The sequence below is a fragment of the Lissotriton vulgaris genome, chromosome 10, assembly GCF_964263255.1.
Source record: "Lissotriton vulgaris chromosome 10, aLisVul1.2, whole genome shotgun sequence".
Taxonomy (NCBI): Eukaryota; Metazoa; Chordata; class Amphibia; order Caudata; family Salamandridae; genus Lissotriton; species Lissotriton vulgaris.
This window is the reverse complement of record NC_141698.1, coordinates 7,246,899-7,269,950: the sequence shown is the minus strand read 5'-3', so window position 1 is coordinate 7,269,950 and position 23,052 is coordinate 7,246,899. Positions and strand designations below refer to the sequence as shown.

The 23,052-nt window shown below is 50.8% G+C and overlaps 1 protein-coding gene across 2 annotated transcripts in view; it reads left to right on the top strand.

The window, feature by feature from the left end:
- HUWE1 (HECT, UBA and WWE domain containing E3 ubiquitin protein ligase 1) overlaps positions 1 to 23,052 on the top strand; it is a 1,800,886-nt gene that overhangs the window by 1,210,379 nt on the left and 567,455 nt on the right. For both annotated transcript variants that reach the window (XM_086940169.1, XM_086940170.1), the window contains one exon: positions 15,500 to 15,545. In XM_086940169.1, the coding sequence (XP_086796295.1) occupies positions 15,500 to 15,545 (46 nt within the window). The remainder of the gene's footprint in view (positions 1 to 15,499; positions 15,546 to 23,052) is intronic.

Sequence of the window (23,052 nt, the reverse complement as noted above, 5' to 3'; positions counted from 1 at the left end):
GCGACGTCGACAGCATCAACCATCGTGGGACAGCTCGCACCTCCATCCTGGTCGCCGACAACGCCTCCTGGTCCGTGAGACTGCAGAGCCCAGCGTCGCCCACTCACCTGGTCGAGGTGACTACCATCCGGTGCCATCCTGGTGCCCATTTGACCACTGGCTAGTGGTTAAGAACTTGGTCCCCTCTGCTTTCAGTTGTCATCCATCTTCGATCCAGGCTTGGATCACTTCGAACAATCTTCACTGGTCGCCTGCCAGCAACTCTTTCTTCAGGCTCCTGGTTCGTCAACGAGGATTCCCGGCGTCTTTACAGACCTATGCAGCCGCAGCCCCTGGGCTAGGTAACTTCGGCATTTCGGTGCCCCAGCATAGCCTCACTATCCAAGGGTCCAGATCCACTTTCGTTTTCAACCTACCTTATCGGGTTCGCCCGAGAACACTAACTTTGCTTTTACTAGCCTCCATAGACTTTGTCCCGCGTGAGAGTGCACACTCTGCACCCGAGTCCCCTAGGCCTCCTACTAGTAATCTGAAGGTTTAGTAACGTAGTCCTAGCGATTCCAAAGCCTATTAGTCCAGTACTTACCTGCTAGTAATTTCGCATTCCACTTTCATAGTATATGGTTTTTCGTGCCCCTCGGGCATTTGTGTAAATTGTGCAACTTAAAGTATTTTCGTAAGAGTTTAGTTGTGTGCTTAGTACCCTGTCCTCATAAAGAGTACAGGGCTGTTGTGATCTAAATAAATACACTGTTTATTTTCATAACACTTGTGTGGTGTCCTTTCACTTGGTGTTCAATGGGTATATGTGATGGTATAACAGCTGGCTTAACACGCCCTCAAGTTTAGCCCGAAGACTGCTCTTGTCCATGCTACTAGGATAGCTGGTCTATCGGTTGACTTACAACCAATCACCATAAGGGTTGTTTGGACTGATGCATAGTGATCACTAGAATAGTGAACACAGAATATCAGGCCAACTTCTCACAATATGTTCATGCGTTGATGGACTCTGTGAAACAACTCTCTTCTAAGCTTCCAGAGGATAATAGGAAGAACTTTAATGAAGTGGTCTCCGATACTCAGGCTGCAGCCCGTATGGTAATACAGAGTGGCATGGACACGGTGGACTCTGTTGCCAGGATTATGGGCTTTACTGTTGCTACCAGAAGGGCCGCATGGCTTAAATCTTCTGATTTTTCAACTGATGTTCAGTCTACCTTGTTGGACTTGCCATTTGATGGGACAGGCCTCTTTGGTAAGAAAGCTGACGTAGCCCTGGAGAGATTCAAGGACAGCCGGGCGACGGCGAGGTCTTTGGGCCTTCAGGCAAGGGGTTCTGCAACTAGGAAGTTTAGGGGATTTTGCAGATCCACTTTTCGTTCCTACAACCAAGGCCAGCAGCAGCGACAGAATCCTCTGTATAAGACCTACAGAGGAAAACAAAGGGGCCGGGGTCGTGGACGCCAGGCCTCCTCCTCCTCCTCCACTTCCTCTAATAATCAACCCCCTCCCTCTACAGCAAATCAGCCCTAGATCTGCCATTCTGGATCATGTGGCTCCGGTGGGGGGTCGGCTTACTCATTTTCTACGGGATTGGGAATTGGTTACATCAGATCTTTGGGTTCTCAATCTCGTAGAAAATGGGTATGCACTTCCTTTCCAGGAGTTCCCTCCCAATTACCCTCCTTGCCAGGGTTGTTGTTCGGAGGACCAACTGCTTTGCCTGCAGGAAGAAGTCCTGGCTCTGTTCAGAAAAGGTGCGATAGAGGTGGTCCCGGAGCAGGAGAGGGGTCAGGGGTGCTACTCCCGGTATTTCCTGATCCCCAAGAAGGATGGCAGGTTGCGTCCAATCCTGGACCTCAGGATTTTGAATCTCTACCTCAAGCAGGAGAAGTTCAAAATGCTCACTCTTGCGCAGGTTCTTCAAGCGCTGTTGGAAGAAGACTGGATGGTGTCAATCGACTTGCAGGATGCGTATTTTCACATTCCAATCCTGAAGTCGCACAGGAAGTATCTCCGTTTTACGGTGGGATCGCAACACTACCAGTTTGCGGTCCTTCCGTTTGGTCTTACTACAGCGCCTCGAGTTTTCACCAAGGTGATGGCGGTGGTGGCAGCACATCTCAGGAGGTCGGGGATTCCTGTGTTCCCTTATCTGGACGACTGGCTGATCAAAGCGGAGTTGCCCGAGAAGGTGCTTCATCACCTGCAAGAAACATCGCAGCTGTTGTACAGGTTGGGTTTTTCGATAAACGTGCCCAAATGTCACCTGGTGCCCTCCCAGCGCAACCTGTTCATAGGTGCGGTATTGGACACTACTGAATGTCGTGCATTCCCTCCTCCTCAAAGGATTCGCGACATTCAGGAAATGGTTCCTTTATTCTACAATGGAGCGGTTGTTCCAGTCATGAAGGTCCCTCCCCTGCTCGGTCTGATGGCTTCTTGCATTCTGTTGGTCAACCATGCACGCTGGCACATGAGGGCACTCCAGTGGTGTCTCCCCAGGCAGTAGTATCAGCACAACGGAGATCTCGGGGAGTCGGTGAAGATCTCCAGAGAAACTGCGGCGGATCTGTCTTGGTGGAGCGTGGAAGGCAACCTGTCGCAAGGAAAGCCTTTCCATCTACCTCCATCGGTGGCCACGGTGATAGCGGATGCATCCACTCTAGGGTGGGGTGCTCATCTGGGGGATCTGGAGGTCAAGGGTCTTTGGTCTCCAGAGGAAAGGTTGCTTCACATCAACCTTCTAGAGTTGCGGGCGATACGTTTGGCGCTCAAGGCCTTCCTCCCTTCCCTTCGCGGTCAGTCGATCCAAGTCCTGACGGACAACACGACCGCGATGTGGTACATCAACAAGCAGGGAGGAGTAGGGTCGCAGTGTCTCTGCAAAGAGGCTCTGCGTCTCTGGTCCTGGGTTCAGGATCATCAGATTTGTCTGATGGCAAATCATCTGGCCGGACTTCTGAACGTTCGTGCACACGTTCTCAGTCGGCAGTTCTCTGCCGACCACAAGTGGAGGCTTCACCCGGAGGTTGTTCACGGCATCTTTCAGATGTGGGGGACTCCTCGGGTGGACCTGTTTGCCACTTGCGAGAATGCTCCCTGCCCGTCATTCTGCAGTCTCCAGTATCCGATGCAAGGAGCGTTGGGGGACGCGTTTCAGTTGAGCTGGGAGGTCAGCTCCTTTACGCGTTTCCCCCCATACCCTTGATTCCTCGGGTTCTGAGGAAGATTTGCCAAGACCGGGCCCAAGTCATATTGGTCGCCCCGGATTGGCCAAGAAGGGTGTGGTACTCGGACCTTCTCCACCTCTCCTCTTACCCGCCGCTCCGTCTCCCTCTCAGGGCAGACCTCCTCTCTCAGATGGAGGGGCAGGTTCTACACCCCCACCTCCAGACATTACACCTTCATGCCTGGAGATTGAACGGGGCAACCTGAGTTCCTTTTCTCTCCCTCACGATGTGGTGGATGTCATTCTTTCTGCCAGGCGCGACTCCACCAAGTCCATCTATTCGTAAAGGTGGTCTAAATTTGTCTCTTGGTGTAGGGAGAGGGATGTTGACCCATTGAAGGCTCATTTGTCTGACATTTCGTTTGCTCTTTCTCTGGCACGGCAAGGTTTTGCTGTTGCCACGGTCAAAGGATATCTTTCGGCCTTATCGGCATTTCTCTGTTTGCCGGATCAGCCCTCTCTTTTTAAATCCCCTGTAGTATTAAGATTTTTGAAGGGACTCACTAATAAGTTCCCTCCTTCTCCCTTTATTGTTCCTCATTGGGACTTGAATCTTGTGTTAACTTATCTGATGGGTTCTCCGTTTGAACCCTTGCACAAGTGTCCCATGAGGCTTCTTTCTTTTAAAACGGTCTTCTTGGTTGCAATTACCTCGGCAAGGAGGGTAAGTGAGCTTCAGGCTCTTAGTTCCAAGCCCCCGTTCTTGTCCATTCATGCTGAAAGAATGGTCCTCAGGACCAGGGCTGCTTTTCTGCCTAAGGTGGTAACTCCCTTCCATCTAGGACAATCCATTACCCTTCCTACCTTTTATCCTCCCCCACACCCTTCCAAGGAGGAGGAGAGGCTTCATCGCTTGGACCCGAAGAGAGCTGTTAGTTTCTATCTTGATAGGACTAAAGACTATCGTATTGACGATCAGCTCTTCGTGGGTTTTGCTGGCTGCAAGAAGAGCAGAGCGGTGCACAAGCGCACACTTTACAGGTGGATTATCCTCTGCATCAAGATGTGCTACTCTATGGCGGGTAAGGACCCTCCTTGAGGGTATTAGAGCTCATTCAACTAGTGCGAAGTCTGCAACTTCTGCATTGTCTAGAGGTGTTCCTGTTGAGGACATTTGCAGGGCCGCGACATGGGCCTCCCTCCACACTTTTGCGAAGCACTACTGCTTGGATGCTGAGGTGAGGAGGGACGGCCACTTCGCGCGCTCTGTTCTCCAAGATTTCCTGGTATAGCAGAGTGGTCACCCTCCTCCAGGAGTGGGGACTGCTGTGGGACTCTATTCACAAGGTGAGGAATCCACACGGCAGATGTATCTATCAGAAAAACAAGTTACTTACCTTCGGTAACGCTTTTTCTGGTAGATACAGTATCTGCCTGTGGATTCCTCACTGACCCCCCCCCCCCCCCCCCCCCCCCCCCGCCTCCCCGTTGTCCACTCTGCTATACCTGGGTTTGTGTGCAAATGTATTTATGAATTTGTATTTCTGGGTTTTTATGCTTTTGCACTTTAAGTGTTTTTAGATTGTGTGTACTGTGTACATTGTATATATGTATATATTTGTTGGTCCGTCCGGGTGCCTCGAAGGCACGGAAAAAAGGGCGGAACTGACGTCATCACGCCGACGTGGGCCTTATGAGGAGTCTGTGACGTCAGTCGGAGTCGCGCGCAATGCCGTGCTCCTATGACGTCGACCACGCGGGCGTGCTACAAAGAATTTTCCGAACGTTGCTGGCGCAAGGGGGATATTCACAAGGTGAGGAATCCACAGGCAGATACTGTATCTACCAGAAAAAGCGTTACCGAAGGTAAGTAACTTGTTCTTCGGGCCCATGTGACGCCAGTGGGGGGCAGGGTTCGCCATCACCACTCCCACTGGCGCACTGTGACATCAGACAGGTGGGTGCTGCAAATCGTCCGAAGGGGCTATTCCATCCTCTTCGAGACGACCACTCCAGCCATGCCACCGCTATACCACCGCGTATTGGGGGATCATTTGCGGCTTCTGCAGGAGGAAGTTACTGCCCTCTTGGCCAAGGGGGCCATCGAGCGCGTTCCTGGGCCAGAAGTAGGGTGTGGTTGCTACTCCCACTACTTTCTGGTACCCAAGAAGGGCAAAGGGGGGGCCTACGCCCTATCTTGGACCTACGGAACATCAACGGCTTCCTCTGGAAGGAAAAGTTCAAAATGCTGACACTGGCTCAGGTCTTAGCTGCCCTGGACCCAGGAGACTGGATGGTAACTTTGGACTTGAAGGACGCTTATTTCCACATCCCCGTCCTGCCGGCGCTACCTGCGGTTCACAGTAGGCCACAAGCACTTTCAGTTTACCGTGCTCCCCTTCGGCCTTACCAGCGCCCCACGGGTGTTCACGAAAGTGATGGCGGTGGTTGCATGTTCATTTATGCAGGTTAGGGGTTTCTGTGAGAAGTTGGCCTGATATGCAGTGCTCACTATTCTAGTGATCACTATGTATCAGTCCAAACAACCCTTATTGATGATTGGTTGTAAGTCAACCTTATAGACCAGCTATCCTAGTAGCGTGGATACGAGCAGTCTAAGGCTGAAGACTCGAGAGGGCGTGTTAAGCCAGCTGTTATACCACACATATACCCCTTGAACACCAAGTGAAAGGACACCACACAAGTTGTTATGAAAATAAAAGGATATTTATTTATAACACAACCCCCCCCCCCCCCAAACTTTGGGACAATAAACTAACCTTGACCAGGTGAGTCTTCTTGCTCTAAGTGGAAATACCTGGAGAGCCCATCTGCATTGCCATGATCAGTGCCAGGTCTATGCTCCACTGTAAAATCCATCCCCTGTAGGGAAATGGACTGTGAGAAGGTGGCCTGATATGCAGTGCTCACTATTCTAGTGAACACTATGTATCAGTCCAGCAACCCTTATTGATGATTGGTTGAAAGTCAACCTTATAGACCAGCTATCCTAGTAGCATGGATACGAGCAGTCTAAGGCTAAAGACTCGAGAGGGCGTGTTAAGCCAGCTGTTTACCACACATATACCCCTTGAATACCCAGTGAAAGGACACCACACAAGTGTTATGAAAATAAACAAGATATTTATTAAGAATCACAACAGCCCTGTACTCTTTATGAGGACAGGGTACTAAGCACAACACAAAACTCTTACGAAAATACTTAAGTTAGCACAGTATATACAAATGCCCGAGGGGCACGGAAAGCCATATACTCTGAAAGTGGAATGCGAAATTACTAGCAGGTAAGTACAGTACTAATAGCCTTTGGAATCGCTAGGACTTGACTATAGAATCGTTAGATTACTTCTAGGAGACCCAGGGGACTCGGGTGCAGAGTGTGCACTCTCACGCGTGATGCGGGACAAAGTCTATGGTAGCTAGTAATTGCAAAGTTAGTGTTCTCGGGCGAACCCGACCTGGTAGGAGGAAAACGAAAGTGGATTCTGACCCTTGGATAGTGAGGCTATGCTGGGGCACCAAAATGCCGAAGTTACCTAGCCCAGGGGCTGCAGCTGCATAGGACTCAAAAGACGTCGGGAATCCTCGTAGACGGACCAGGAGCCTGGAAGAAAGAAGTTGCTGGCAGGCGACCAGTGAAGAAAGTTCGGTGGATCCAAGCCTGGATCGATGGAAGATGACACCTGAAAGCAGAGGGGACCAAGTTCGAGACTACTAGCCAGTAGTCAGTGGGCACCAGGAGGGCACCGGATGGTAGCCACCTCGACAAGGTGAGTGGGTGACGCTGTGACCGCAGATCTCACGGACCAGGAGGCGTTGTCGGCGACCAGGATGGAGGAGCGATCTGTCCCACGATGGATGAAGCTGTCGGCGTCGCTGGACCCAGGATTGGGCAACAAAGCCTTGGCAAATTCAAGCCCACGCGGTGGACTTAAAATGGCGTCTGGAGTGGACCAGGAGGGTCCGGGGTGCCTCTCTTGAAGAAGGAAGCAAGGGCCAGTCTGGAGCAACCAGACCAGCAGCAGTGATGTCGTCGGGCGTCGTGAAGAAGGCCACAAGCCAGCCGGCTAGTAGCCACACAGCACGGTGAGCACGCAAAAGCAGAAGGGCCCCACGCAGATCGTGGAGATGCTGGAGGGCTGATCTTCGGTGCTGGAGCTGCTCAGGGTTGGGGCTTCTCGGACCCCAAAGCACTCACCAGTGGAAGACTCGGTGGGCTTGTTACAAAGAAGTCGTGCAGTCTTGGCGATCGTCGGTCCCTCGAGGTCTCGTCGCACTCACGGTTCTCAGCTTTGCTGTAGAGGTGAGTAGAGGTCAGAGGTGCCAGGGAAGCCGGGTCTCGTCGAGCTGGGTCGTCGGATTCGTGAAGAAGGACTTGCAGCAGACCGCAGTGTTCTTAGGATGGTGCCCGCTTGATGCAGGGTGACTACTCCTTAGCCACAAGGGAGAATCTTGAAGAAGAAATCTTGATGTCCTTTCGAAGAAAGTCGTGTCTTGATTCCAAAGATGATCTAATTTGAACAGGGGGCCTGCTCCCATCTTTATACTAAAAAAGGGGGCTGACCCGGTGACTAGGTCCTGCCTATGGGTGGGACTAGGAGGGGGGTGGTTACACCCCTCTGCCATGCCGGACTTTCCCCAGGCCAGGGGCTGGTGTGCCCCTGGAACTGGTTCTGACCGGCCTATGCGTAGTGAGCACCGGGGTGCCACTCAGCAGTCACCTTCCTGAAAAGCCCTGCCTACCCAGGATACACAAAACCATGTCTGGGACGGTGCTAGCACCGCCCCGGACAGGAAACCCTTTGTCCAAGCCTCCCTCGCTGGAAGGACTCCCAGCAGCAGGAGGTCAGACTCGTGTCTGTGGTGGCAGCATCCATTTTGTGGAGCTGAGGCTTTAGTTAACTTTAACCGGGGTTCACAGTTACATACATGTCGTGTCCCTCTAGAAGGGTGGAATGCTAACCCCGTCGCCAGAATTGGCGAGGGGTTAGTATTCCAATTCGTATGACACCTTACTCGACATGTTTTGATAAAGCAATACCAAAGTTAGCATTTAACCGCGAGGATTATAATGCACTTAAGAGTATATGGTATGCGATATCATGGAACAGCTATTAGGACTTGGTTCCGCAAGCTGCAGACAGGCTCAGCTCATGCCAGAGCACCATCTCACACGATTCCAAGCACTCTGCCTTCAGGATTGTCAAGGCCTGCCATAGGAGTGACTGATAGGAATCTGTGTGTCCATTTTAGGGTTAGGTATAGGTATACTACACCTACAGCAAAGGGTGATTACACGACTTTGCCCCAGCTGTCATGCAGCCAGTTGTGTCAAATTTAGGAGGCCAGCCAGGGGTGGCATAATACATGCTGCAGCCCCTGGCAGCCCTGGGTACACCTATGCCCAGAGTTACAGGGTCTGATAAGGTGGCCCAGTACCAATTGGTAAATGCACCTAGGGTACATGTTGTAATTTAGAAAGAGAACAGCCAGGCTGTGGGTCTGATTGGCAGGCCTTCAGCCAGAGAAAGTCGTAAACCAGTGAAACAAAAGCAAAAAATCTGGGTGATCATAGGATTGCAGACCCTACTCTCCTACATGGACCACCTAAGCTAGGACGCCCGCCACTGAGTACCGACGGATAGAGCGGTGCTTCATTTTCCCCTGAGCCGCTGCCAGGTGGGGTGAGGCTATTCTACCTTACAGATTAAGTGAACAGCACTAACTGTAATGGCATTTGGATCGTACAGGTGACTTTTTGCACTTGTTCCTCTTTTCCTTTTGTCACTTTGTCACTTTATGATTTATTTCACCTTGTGCAGTAGCACTAGCATCATATTTCTGGTCCTGATGGAAGTAAGGACGCAATAGTCCATGTTTGCTGAAACATGTTGACCGACCTCACCTCAGACAGTCTACCTAATTTGACTGCCTAAGGTTATATATTTTTAATCTTGGTATTGAGGGCATACACAGAATAAAGGTTGTTCCGTGCTCTTTTGACCAATTTTAACACACTTTCTTGTTTTGATTTCTTTTTCTCACAGTTATTTGCACTGCACACCCCAGTCCCATGCCTTTTTTCCACTCATTAATATCGAGTGGTAGACCACACTGCAACTAAAAACAACATAAGGGACCTCCTTACCACCAGGTCATCCTTTGATTGTGGCACGGATTTTCTCAGACGGGTGGTCCGGATAAAATCCCAAATGATGAAGGGCGGATCCGTATGGTGACTGATGGGTATTTTCCTCATCCCTTGAGAGCCTTTGTGTCGATCAATTTGACCCCTGGGTGATTGAGGGACTGTGGTTGGTTAGGTGGCTATCGTATACCTTTGAACCTTTTTTTGATTTCAGACCCTCTGGTACCTTTTGTTGTTTTCAGATTCATTGGGGATTGTACCCAGAGCCAGGTCTATAAATTTCCCCCGAGGTCCTCTCTCACCGTAGTGTTTCTTGTTGTCAGATTTGGATGGCCAGCCAGGGGTGGCATAATACATGCTGCAGCCCCTGGTAGGCCCTGGGTACACCTATGCCCTGGGTACAGGGACTGATAAGGTGGCCCAGTACCAATTGGTAAATGCACCTAAGGTACACGTGTCAATTTAGAGAGAGAACAGCTAGGCTGTGGGTCTGATTAGCAGGCCCACAGCCAGGGAAAGTCGTAAACCAGTGAAGCAAAAAGCAAAAATCTGGGGTGATCATAGGATTGCAGACCCTACTCTCCTACAGGGTGTCTTTTGGTGTCGGTAAATCTTACCCTCACTGGTCGCGGTTGGAGGGGTCCCTGGTTCTGAGGCTGCAGGTGTCTGGGTCGTCGAGGAGGGTCTTTGGGCACTGGACTTCGGGTCACAGTCGCTGGGGGGGGGGGGATGTCCTCGTGGTCTTAGATCACTCGGACACGGGCCGGGCTCGGTGGGTGCAGAGTGGGCTGTATTTGCGGTTCCTGGCTGGCACCAGGGGTATTGCTGTTGGAGCAGAGCCTCTGCTCATGGGAGTCCCAGTCTTTTAGAGGGTCAAGGCCGGCAGGTCCTCTGGGTTTTCCAAGGTTGCTGTCCACAGGAGTCGCTGGGATTTAGAAGGAGCAGGTTCCAGGATCGACAGGCCGGTAGGGCTGGGGCCAAGTCAGTTGGTGTCGTCCTGTTAGCAGCTGCACAGCGGGTCGTCTTTCTTGATCTTCTTTCTTTTTTTCTTATCGGGATCTGAGGAAGGAAGGTTCAGGGTGCCATTAATGCTAATTTTAGGGGCGTTACAGGTAGGGTAAGGGCAGGGACCAATAGGTCCCTGTCCTGGGGTGGGTATACTCCCTAGTCCCCTCCTCTCCTGAGGGAGGGTTGCAGGAGCCTAGCTGTGATTGGGCAGGGCTCCCTATCTACAAGATGGCCGGAGCCCAGAGTCATGCTTCACCTCGCCTCTCCCACCTGAGTGGTGGGGTTGGCACAGGCTGGCACAACCCCCTTCCTGAAGTAGGTTTTCCCTCCAGTCTTCCCGCCAGAGTGGCGGTCACAACTGGTGGGGGCCAGTTGGCGAATACAGCAAGTGGCCTGGAGAAGCTCACATGGGTGGCATGCCTTTAAAGCTTGACCTACCCAATCAATCAATCAAGGCATTTATATAGCGCACTACTCACCCAGAGGGTCTCAAGGCACTAGGGGAGGGAGGTCCGCTACTGCTCGAACAGCCAGGTCTTGAGCTGCTTCCTGAAGGCAAGGTGGTCCTGGGTCAGGCGGAGGTGGGTCGGGAGGGAGTTCCAAGTCTTGGCGGCGAGGTAGGAGAAGGACCTTCCCCCTGTGGTGGCTCTTCGGATGCGGGGGACGGCGGCGAGGGCATGGTTGGTCGAACAAAGCTGGCATTTGGGAGCGTAGAAGTTAAGGCGGCTATTGAGGTATACTGGGCCTTGGTTGTGTAGGTCTTTGTGTGCGTGGGGGAGGAGGCGGAAGGTGATTCTCTTGTTGACCGGGAGCCAGTGCAGGTCTCAGGTGTCCGGAGATGTGGTTGCGACGGGGGATGTCCAGGATGAGTCGTGCTGAGGCGTTCTGGATCCGCTGGAGCCTCTTCTGGAGTTTGGCTGTGGTTCCGGCGTAGAGGGAGTTGCGGTAGTCCAGACGGCTGGTGACGAGGGCCTGGGTGACAGTCTTCCTGGTCTCGGTGGGGATCCACCGGAAGATCTTTCGTAGCATGCGCAGGATGTTGAAGCACGTCGAGGAGACGGCGTTGACTTGTCTGGTCATGGAGAGGGAGGAGTCCAGGATGATGCCCAGGTTGCGTGCGTGGTCTGTTTGTTAGGGTGCGCTGCCTAGGGCGGGGGGGCCACCAGGAGTCGTCCCAGGCGGAGGGTAAAGATCCCAGGATGAGGACTTCCGTCTTGTCCGAGTTCAGTTTCAGGCGGCTGTTCTTCATCCATTCGGCTACCTCTTTCATCCCTTCGTGTAGGTTGGCTCTGGCGGTGGCGGGGTCGTTGGTGAGGGAGAGGATCAGCTGGGTGTCGTCGGCGTAGGAGATGATGTTGAGGTTGTGCTGGCGTGCGATGGCTGCGAAGGGGCTCATGTAAACGTTGAAGAGGGTTGGGCTGAGCGAGGAGCCTTGAGGAACGCCGCAGATGACTTCGGTGGCTTCTGATCTGAACGGGGGGAGGCGGATGTGTCCTTCCGGCGAGGAAGGAGATGATCCACTCCAGTGCCTTCTCCTGGATTCCGACGTTGCTGAGGCGCTGTACTAGGGTACGGTGGCAGACAGTGTCGAAGGCCGCGGAGAGGTCTAGGAGGATGAGGGCTGCTGTTTCTCTGTTGTCGAGCAGGGCTCGGATGTCATCGGTGGTTGCGATCAGGGCGGTCTCGGTGCTGTGGTTGGCCCGGAAGCCAGGCTGCGAGAGGTCGAGGGATCCGTTCGTCTCGAGGAAGGCGGCCAGCTGCTTGTTGATGGTCTTCTCGATGACTTTTGCAGGAAACGGGAGCAGCGAGATGGGGCGGTAGTTCTTGAGGTCGGTGGGGTCGGCTGATGGTTTCTTAAGAAGAGCGCGGAGTTCGGCGTGCTTCCAGCTCTCCGGGAAGGCAGCGGTGTCGAAGGAGGTGTTGATGTCCCGCAGGTGGGGTGCGATGACCGTGTCGGCCTTGTTGAAGACGTGATGAGGGCAGGGGTCAGATGGAGATCCGGAGTGGATGGAGTTCATCGTGCGGACGGTGTCTTCGGTGCTGATCGGGGTCCAGGAGCGGAGGGTGATGGTGGGGGGCGGTGGTTCGGTCGTGGCGTGCGTCGGTTGAGTGCTGAAGCTGTTGTGTATGTCCGCGATCTTGTTGTGGAAGTAGGAGGCAAGGGAGTTGCAGAGGTCTTGCGAAGGGGTGATGTCATTGTTTCCGGTGTTGGGCTTGGAGAGCTCTTTAACGATGTTGAAGAGTTCCTTGCTGTTGTGTGCGTTGTTGTCCAATCGTTTCTTGAATGCAGTTTTCTTGGTGGCGTGGATCAGTTGGTGGTGTTTTCGGGTGGCGAGCTTGAGGGCAGTCATGTTGTCCGGTGTTGGGTATTTGCGCCAGGCTTTCTCGAGGGCTCTGCAGTTCTTCTTGGAGCTCTTGAGTTCGTCGGTGAACCATGGGGCTTTCTTGCTGCCGGGTCTGCTAGGCGGGGTCCTCAGAGGGGCGAGGTCGTCTGCGCAGTCGCTGATCCACTTCGTGAGGTTGGTGGCCGCTTCGCTGGGGTTCTTTGCGCTGGTGGGTGGGTTCTTGCTCAGGGAAGTTGCAAGCTGGTCGGCTGTGATCTTGTTCCAGATTCTGCGTGCAACCTGTTGCAGGTGGTGGTGGATCGTGGTCCTTCTTAAGCTGAAGTGGACGCAGCTGTGGTCCGTCCGGTGGCGTGGCTGAAGGTGATGTCCTTGCTGGATGAGAAGACGGGGTCGAGTGTGTGTCCGGCGTAGTGGGTGGGGGTGGTCACCAGCTGCTTGAGTCCGAGGTTTGCGAGGTTGTCCAGGAGGGTGGTGGTGTTGCGGTCGTTGTTGTTCTCCAGGTGGAAGTTGAGGTCCCCGAGGAGGATGTAGTCAGTGGAGAGGAGGGCGTGCGGGCTGACTAAGTCGGCGATGTCTTCGCTGAATTGTGTGCGTGGTCCCGGGGGTCTGTAGATGAGGGCGCCTCTGAGGGTTGTCTTTGGGTCGGTGTGGATCTGGAAGTGGCGGGTGCAAGGGTGTCGTCTGTGTTGGTCGTGATGCGGATGGTGTTCTTGTGGACGATGGCGATGCCTCCTCCAGTCTGGTTGACGCGGTCCCTCTGGATGATCTTGTAGCCGTCTGGGATGGCGATGGCGATGTCGGGCGCTGAGGAGGCGTTCATCCAGGTTTCCGTGAGGAAGGCGATGTCTGGGGCTGTGGTGTCGAGCAGGTTCCAGAGCTCGACGGCGTGTCTGTGGACGGAGCGGGTGTTGAGCAGGATGCACTTGAGGTGGCTGCTGCTGTTGTGCGTCGTTGTCTTGGTCAGTGCTGGAGTGGTGAAGGTCCGGATGCAGGTGAACTTGCAGGAGTGGCAGCAGAAGGGTCCGTCTCGGGGTGGCTCGGTAGCACCCCGGGGTTCGGCCGGCGTTGAGTGCGTAGAGTTCAGTGGCGTCGTAGGTCCGGCGGGTGGGCTGGTGACTGCGGGGGCCAGGGGTCCTGGCCAGGGGTCCTGGCCCTGGGCACGGTCCAGGCGCGGACGGGCGCAGACGGGCTTACCTTTGGCGCACGTTTGGCGCTCATTCGGTGCTCCCGCTGCGCGTGTCCGCTGCGTCATAAGAAGGGAGCCGGGAGGGCGGGTCAGCTGGGAGGCGGGAGCGTGGGATCCAATCGGCTTGCGGGGGGCGGGGCCGCAGGCAGCGGCGAGAAAAAGGAGTGCGGGCTTGGCGGGCGGCCCTGCGGCGGCTGGGGCGCTTGCTGACGGCGTAGGTGAGCAGGCAGGCAGGTGGCAGGAGCAGGAGGTACGAGGAGCGTTGGGGCGACCAGGCCGAGGCGCAGTGGTCACTCGTACTGGGGGAGGAGACCTAGCTCCTCGCCCAGGATGTGCATTGTGGCAGGCCCCGGAGAGCGGGGGGCTCTCCACCCAGTGGTCCAGCAACATGTCTGCTGTGTGGCAGCCAAGGCCGCCTCTAAGATCAGAAGTGGATAGTAGGTTCGGTTTCAGGGGACATCTCTAAGATGCCCTCTGGTTCATTTGACATTAAATCCCACACTGGCATCAGTGTGGGTTTAATGTGCTGAGAATTTTGATATCAAACTTGTCAGTCTTCAGTGTAGCCATTATGTTATAGTGGAGTTCGTAATGACAACCTCCCAGCACCATATACTCTTAATGGCATCACTGCACTTACAGTGCCCAGGAAAGGCACTGGGTACCGTAGGGGCACAGCGCTCAATCACATGTGCCCACACCACTGGCATAGGGCACCCAGCTAGAGGGGTGGCTGATGTATGCCAGGGCAGTGGGTTTGTGGGCATGGCACACCATGTTGACTCTATTTAGTTCTGTGCTTAGACACTCAGCCTGCCAAAGCAGTGTGTTGGTGTCAGGGTAGAGGGGCCCAAAGGGTGGCCCAATAAGTGCTGCAGCCCTTAGGGGTCTTCTCTGGTCACAATGCTCTGGGTACCTAGGGTACTATTTACTAGGGGCTGATAGGTGGCCAGAGATGCCAATTGGGTTTTTGTTTAAACACAGTTTTAGGGAAGGAACACAGGCCCTGGGTACCTGGTTGGCAGGACCCCAGAGCACACTCAGTCAAAGCGCATCAGCAATTCAGCAAAAAGTGGGGGCATACCAATGCAAAAAAGGTGGCACTTTCTCAGATGTGACCATACAAAACAAGGCACTTAGTCTCAAACAAAGTGTTACCGAAAGTAAGTAACTTGTTAGTTATACCACATGCTATCTTACTGTGACGTGAACTTATTACAGAGAATTACACCTGCCTTTTGGGTGTTAGTTTCTTCCGATCGCCTCAAAGGCACATTATGGAAACTGGTGTGCTTTGTTGCTCCAGTGAAGTCATGAGGCGTCGCATGAGGTGCTAACGTTGAGCCATTGCCTCTTTCCAGCGTGGGAGAGCTATCAAAGCGTTTCCTTATCTAGACCGTCTCCTGGGCTATTCAAAAGTTGAGTAGTCTGTAGGTATATGTACTGTCAATCAGGAAGAGCATTACCAAAGGTAAGTAACTTTTTCATATGCGTTCCTCATTTTGTTAGTTCTACACTCCTTACTTTCTCTCCACTCCCACTTTTGCATTTAGTTTACCTTCTGTATGACACAATGCCCTATCTATGCCCCTCATGGTGCCCTTTTCTCATTGTAGGTTGCTGGCTCCAAAGCAAATAACTCCTTGGAACTAAAGCCATCGGGTAAGGCCACAAACTCTTCTTCCTTGAGGTTTGGGAGGGAGATGTTTATAATTGACTCCATTGCTGCGCAGTGGATGATCAAGGTAAGAAACAAGTGCCCTTTGGGATGAGGTAGTAGATTGTATAGTTTTAGGGTCATACCCGATCTCGGAGATAACTATACAGTCTACTGTCTTTCTCACGGTGTCACCATCTGCAGCAAAGGAGCTAAAGGATAGGCCGAATGGCAATCGCTGCTTATTTTGGAAACGTGATTGTCCTGGTACATGTGAAATGTGTGCTTCAGTTTGCAAATGTGTAATTTCAGTGGCAGACCCTCAATTGTATAATAACATCTTAGCAGAGAGAAAGATTATCCAGAGCAAGTGTCCAATATACAATGTCCATGAATATGCTGTTGTAGATATATCCGTCTCTTTATGTTCAATCTTGCAATATATTCAAGGTGATCTTATTCTCAATCTCGGAATATATCCAAAGAGTAATTACTGTAGAAAACATGTGTTTTGTCTGTGATGTGCAACACTGACTACGTCAGGGATGCCAGAGATAAGAGCTGCTGACTTTGGAGCTGGGGTAGCAGGTTTGAGTCTCGGCGTCCACTCATCATCCTGTGATTCTGGGCAAATCACTTAATCTCCCAATGCCTACCAAAAAATGAATGGGTCCTTGTGTAACATAACTGGTGCTCATGTAAAGCGATGCAATACTTTCGGGTCGAGTTCACACTATGTAAAATATGCAAACATCTGAGTTATTTCTATAAATTAATTTAGTATTGTGAAATCAACATTAGGTCCAGAAAAGTGAAAAATGATACTGTAAAGAGTTTTATGTAGGAACCAAGACAAGATTGAAAGTGATGACTATATTTCCCATTGAGAGGTAATGGACACCATGCTCTAAACCAAAGCTTATATGCCAAACCGTGCCAGTTCTCACACGTTATCGCTAAAGACAATGTAGCCACCTCACCATAGCAAACATCCTACACAATAAATCCAATATCTTTCTAAAAATTGCCTTGGCCATATTAATGGGACTAATGTTTACTAAACGAGAAATCCAATTGTTTCAATGTACACTGGTATTCCTGAATAATAATTAGATTAAACTACGTTATTTATGACGTACAAGGCCTATTGTTTGTGGTCACAATGAATATCAGCCCAATATTGCAATGACCTGTACAGTATCTATAATATAGAAGTTCCATGACTAACTCAAGCCCCATGCCAACATATACATGTTTGCAGGCATCATCTGTAGTTAAATGCCTCGTAACACATCACCACATATCCCGCTTAAATGACTGCCAATCCCACGCTTGAGGCATATTGCCAATTATGAGCCTTGTATACAGTTTGGTTCCAAACATCCCTCACATTCCAACTATTCTAATCATATCCACGATACTGACCCTGATTGTTTTTTCATTTTTGAGCTTGACTCGCCCGTATCTCCACAAGATTCCTAGGAGAGTGCTCCTCATGTGTCACTGTGTCCCACAGCTGTGCCATCTTGGAATATCTATGTTCGAGGCTTATGAGCTGCAAATCGTACACCATGCATTAGATTGCCACCTGGTGTTGGGCTTGGATGATTGCAGGTTGTTGTCTTCTTGGAGAAGTCTCTGTAGTCACGATGTAGGTGACTCCTCCCTTGGACAATACTGCGCATGGGCATCGTCTCCATCCTTAGATTGTTTTTTTCCGCCACTGGGTTCGGATGAAAGTTTCTCCGCTCCAGCTAGAAAAACTTTTTCAGCAACTTCGAAGCGCAAAAACTTCCTACAACTAATATCGACATCGAATATACAACTTTCTACGCCATCGACTCGATTCCGGTTCATCGGCGCGAGCCGCTGGGCCTATCAACGCTGTGTGGCCTACACCACATGGAAAGAGCTCCGTTCAAGAAATGACCTGTATGGTGAGCAAAATTTCCACATAGCGATCATCACGAGATCTGCAACCTCTTTCTATCGCCGGATCACGACGAGTCGACCTGCACAGCTTGTGCATCCTTCCGATCGAAAAAGACCATCCGGGATCAGAGGGCTCATCGACACGAGATGAGGAGATCAGCCCCAGCACCGGAGAACATCTTCGAGGTTCTGCTCGTTCCGGAAGAGGATTTGGCTGTTCTCCAGATCATATCCGAGGCAGAGGACTCAGATGACTCGATTCCATCACGTCAACCCTTGAGTACTTCTGCCCCTGCACCACATGCACTGCCCAAGTCAAAGTCGAAGTTCAGCACTCCGCCCAAGGGGCCCAGTCGAGACCAAGTACTTCCTCCTAAAGCCCAGCCTTCGAGCTTGGCTCCGGGGAAAACTACGCCTTCAGGTGCTTCGGCACCGAGCAAACCACACGTACCTATTCAACCACCTCCATCGGCACCGAAGCCCAAAGGTCCTTCGACACCGAGGCCAAAAGACCCTTCGGCAGCGAAAGATCCTTCGACACTGAAGCCTAAAGAGGTACAGGCACCGAAAGAAGCTCCGGCTCCGAAGCTGTCCACTTCCAAAACTAAAGAGGGAAAGCCAGCGCCCGACGCCACAAAGTCGACGAGGCCAGCTTCCACTCCGAAAACTCCCACTTCGGTGCCAACACCCACAAAGCCCGATTCCGAGGTTCCTAAGTCCTCTGACACGCCTGCCAAGCCGAAAACAACACCTTCGGCACCGAGAACTTTGCCACAGGACGCTGTAACACCTCCCAAGGCGAAACGCCAAAAACAACCTCTGTCTGAACCGAAAAAGTCGACGCTGAAGGTTGTAGAGGAAGAAGAACTGTTTAGACCAGATCCTAAAAAAAAGATCTACATAAACCCAAAGACAGGACATGTAGGTGCTATACCTCATAAAAAGAGACCAGCAGAAACACCACCTCCACCTGTTGTTCCTGCCAAAAAGGACTGTGCAACTTCTCCTATGCACCCTCCCTCTCCTGTATCTCCTTCCTCTCCTGTCCGCCTTACAAATCACCTCCAATCTCTCCTGTCCCCTCTCCTATATCATCACATTCACCACAAACTGATGAGGTGGTGGGGAGGATCCACATGCAGACCCAAATACATGTCCTTTAGATGAGGATATCTATACTTTTCCACCACATAATGTGCCTGATGTCCCTGATCCACAGTTATACCCGTCAAAACCTTCTCCTCTAGAAGACAGCATTGGCTTTAATCCCCTCTTACACAGAGCTGTTCTCTACCACAATGTCACAATGCATTCTGATGACATTGAGGAGGATTTTCTGTTAGATACATTTGAGCCATCACACAAATCTACTCAAATTCTTCCCATGATCAAAGGAGTCATTAAGCATGCTCCAGAAATATTCAAAGATCCTGTAAGCACTAGGGTACTAAATCCAAGAATAGAAAAGAAATATAGGCCTGCACCCTCCGATCCAACTTATATTAAAGGACATCCTCCACTAAAAAATTGTAAATTGATACTTGTATAGCGCACTACTCGCCCGCAAGGGTCTCAAGGCACTTGTACGAATACCGCTGTGGAACCCATCCTGGCTTTCCCTGTGAGGCGTCCACTCCTGGGCACCCCCAAGGTGGAGGCCAGGCATCCTTCGCGTTGTGGGGGCCGTTGTGGAGATTAAGCAACTATTGCCCAGAGTTGCAGAGTGGGACTCCATGATTGGAATAGGCACCGAGGTGAGAATTATCAAGTCCGTGGAATTTTGAGCCCAACACACGCCTGGTCCCGGGCTAGACCTCTGCATCAGGGTCTGCCGCTCTAATCATTGAGCCACACTTCTCCACTAGACTCTTTAGTAGTGTCCAATGCAAGAAAAAGGGCGAATTCACAGACTTCTGGGGAAACGCCCCCACCTGACAAGAAATCCAAAGTTATTGATGCGTCAGGTAAAAGAATAGCTGCACAAGCTACAAATGTATGGCGCATAGCAAATACACAAGCCCTTCTATCACGTTATGACCAAGCTCATTACGACCAATTAGAGACACTACTACAACACCTCCAAGATCAATATAAAGATCAGGCAACAGAGCTCATAAAAGGCAAATTAATTTGAAATGCCTCAATAAAATGTGCACTAGATGTCGCAGACACAGCTGCTAGAGCTGTAAATACTAGTGTCATACTCAGAAGGCATGCGTGGCTGCGCATTTCAGGGTTCAAACAAGAGGTGCAAACCACAATTTTAAACCAGCCTTTTAACCAAAAACAATATTTGGCCCAGAAGTAGACACTACACTGTAGAAAATTAAAAAAGACAAGGACACTGCAAAGTCAATGGGAGCTCTACAGTCCACACTGAATAGAGGTTCTTTTCATCGCTCCTTTTATAGAGGAGGCTCCAAACAGACTGGAGCAGATACAACAACATCTTTCAAGACGCAAACACAAACATCCTCTAACAAAGGGTATTTTAGAGGAGGATACAGAGGCAATAATAGCAAGGGAAGAGGTCACGGTAACAACAACAATCACTCCTCTTCCACAACTAAACAGAAACTTCCCTCTGCTCCCCCAACAGCATTCCACTCCTGTGGGGGGCAGATTAAAACAGTTCCTGGCTGTCTGGAACTCAATCACAACGGACCGGTGGGTGAGACAGATCATCCAACATGGCTACTGCCTAGAACTCACAGCAACCCCCCCAAACATACCACCCAGGCAGCGTCCAATGTCTACAGAACACCTGACTCTGCTCCCACTACTGCAACAAGGCGATTTCCTTTCAACCCTAGACCTAAAGGACGCCTATTTTCACATCCCAATACATCCTGCTCACAGGAAGTACCTACGGTTTGTAATACAAGGACAACACTACCAGTTCAAAGTCCTTCCGTTTGGTGTCACACCAGCACCATGGGTGTTCACAAAGTGCTCAGAAGTAGTAGCAGCACATCTCAGAAGACAAGATACATGTCTTCCCTGATCTGGACGATTGGCTCATAAAAGCCAAGTCATTCCACCAATATGTACAACACTCAGCAGACAATTCAACTGTTGCACAACTTAGGGTTTACGATCAACTACACAGTCGCACCTAGAGCCTTCGCACGTGCATTAGTATCTAGCAGCTACCATAAACACATCTACAGCTCTAGCGTATCCCAGTCCAGCCAGAATACAGAGCATTCAAGCCTTAGTCTCCACTTTTCAACACCAAAAGGCTCTCGGAGCAAGAGTGTTCAGGAGATTAATAGGCATGATGGCATCTTGCATCTTTATAGTACCACATACAAGACTGCAAATGCGTCCATTACAAGAATGTCTGGCACAACAGTGGAATCGGGCTCAAGGTCCGCTCACAGACCTGGTGTTGGTAGACAGCCGTACGCATCGCTTTCTGCAATGGTGGAACACTAAAAACTTGACAAGGGGACGGCCGTTCCTCGAGCCTGTTCCACAAATAGTGCTCACAACAGACGCAACCCTCTCAGGAGGGGGAGCCCATCTCTTACACCATACTACTCAAGGCCGATGGAACAACCAACAAAAGCTGTTCCATATCAACCATCTATAGCTACTAGCGATATTCTTAGCACTCAAAACTTTTCAACTTCAAGTACAAAACAAAGTTGTCTTAATCCGGACGGACAATATGACAGCAATGTACTATATACAAAATCAGGGGGGGGGACACTCTCTGCAACTGTCCCAGCTCGCAGAGAACATATGCAGATGGGCCATTCCTCAAAGCATATATCTGTTCTCAAAACACCTTCCAGGAGTTCACAATCATAGCGGATCTGTTAAATTGGCAGTCACAACAGATTCACGAATGGGAACTACATCCACAAGTTCTACAGCCATTCTTCCAACAGTGGGGGCACCAACACATAGACCTGTTTGCCACCCACGAAAATGCAAAATGCCCAACCTTCGCCGCCAGGTTCCCACATCCACGGTCCGAGGGCAATGCAATATGGATGAATTGGTCAGGCAGATTTGCGTACGCTTTTCCGCCTCTCCCCCTCATTCCACTAGTGGTGCTCAAGCTCAAACAGTCTCTCAAGCTCATACTAGTAGCTCCCACATGGGCACGCCAGCCGTGGTTCACCACACTACTAGACCTCTCTCTGGTTCCACTTCAGAAGTTACAGCTCACACCCTCCCTGTTAACAGAGAACCATGGAGAAGTCAGACACCCAAACCCAAACCAACTGAATTTGGCGATCTGGCTCCTGAAGTCTTAGAGTTTGGTTATCTAAACCTACCACCAGACTGCATGAATATCATTAAAGAGGCTAGGACACCTACTACCAGAGCGTGTTATGCCACTAAATGGAAAAGATTTGCAATTTATTGCTAACATAATCACATTGATCCACTGGATGCTTCCATCCAAAATATAATTTGTTACCTTTTACATCTACAAAGGTCTAATTTGGCATACTCTTCCATACGCCTACATCTTGCAGCAATTGCAGCCCATTTACAAAACAGGCATTACCTGTCTCTTTTTAGGGTACTTGCAATCAAAGCATTTATGGAAGGATTAAAGAGAATAACCACCACCCCCCCCCGGCTGCCACCTTCTCCAGTATGGAACATAAATCTTGTCCTTATGAGACTCGTGGGACCCCCTTTTGAGCCTCTACATAAATGTGAACTGCAATTTCTTACATGGAAAACTGCTTTCCTTGTTGCCATCACCTCTCTCAGAAGAGTAAGTGTAATTCAAGCGTTCACTATACAAGAACCATTTTTTCAAATACATCCTAATAAAGCGGTTCTCAGTTCTAATCCAAAATTTCTTCCAAAGGTTATCACACCTTTTCACCTAAACCAATCTGTAGAGTTACCTGTATTTTTCCAGAACCCAGACTCTGTAGCAGAACGGGCCTTACACACCTTAGATGTTAAAAGAGCTCTGCTTTACTACATAGATAGAACTAAATCCTTTAGAAAGACAAAACAATAGTTTGTATCTTTCTCTCCTCCACACAAAGGCAACCCTATCTCTAAAGGTGGGATTGCCAGGTGGATTGTAAAGTGTATACAGGTTCGAGGTATGTGGGCTGCTGAATTAATATCTGTGCATAGATCGCCGCCTAGTGTTGGGTCCGGATGATCGCACATTGTTGTGCTGGAAGAGTCTTCGAAGTATCACGAGATAGGTGGCTCCTCCCCTGGACTACAGTGCGCATGGGCATCGACTCCATCCTCAGATTGTTTTTTTCTGCCATTGGGTTCGGATGTATATTGGTTCACTCTAGTCGGAATCGATATAAAACTTTCTTAAGGCCAAAAGGCCTTTAGTTTTTTCGTCGGTATAGTCTTGCGTTCGGTGCCCGATTCTTCCAGCTCGGTTCAGAGCCGGATTCCAGAGAGCCGCGTGCTTTCGACTCTGAAGGCCCAGTCGACGCCACAGACCTTATCGACGGACCATCATGGAACGGAGTCCATTCAAGAGATGTCCCGTGTGCAACTCCAAGTATCTGAACTGTTGTGCACCGAGCACTCCTATTTTTCTCAGTTTGTTTAACAAAACCTAAACCTTATGTT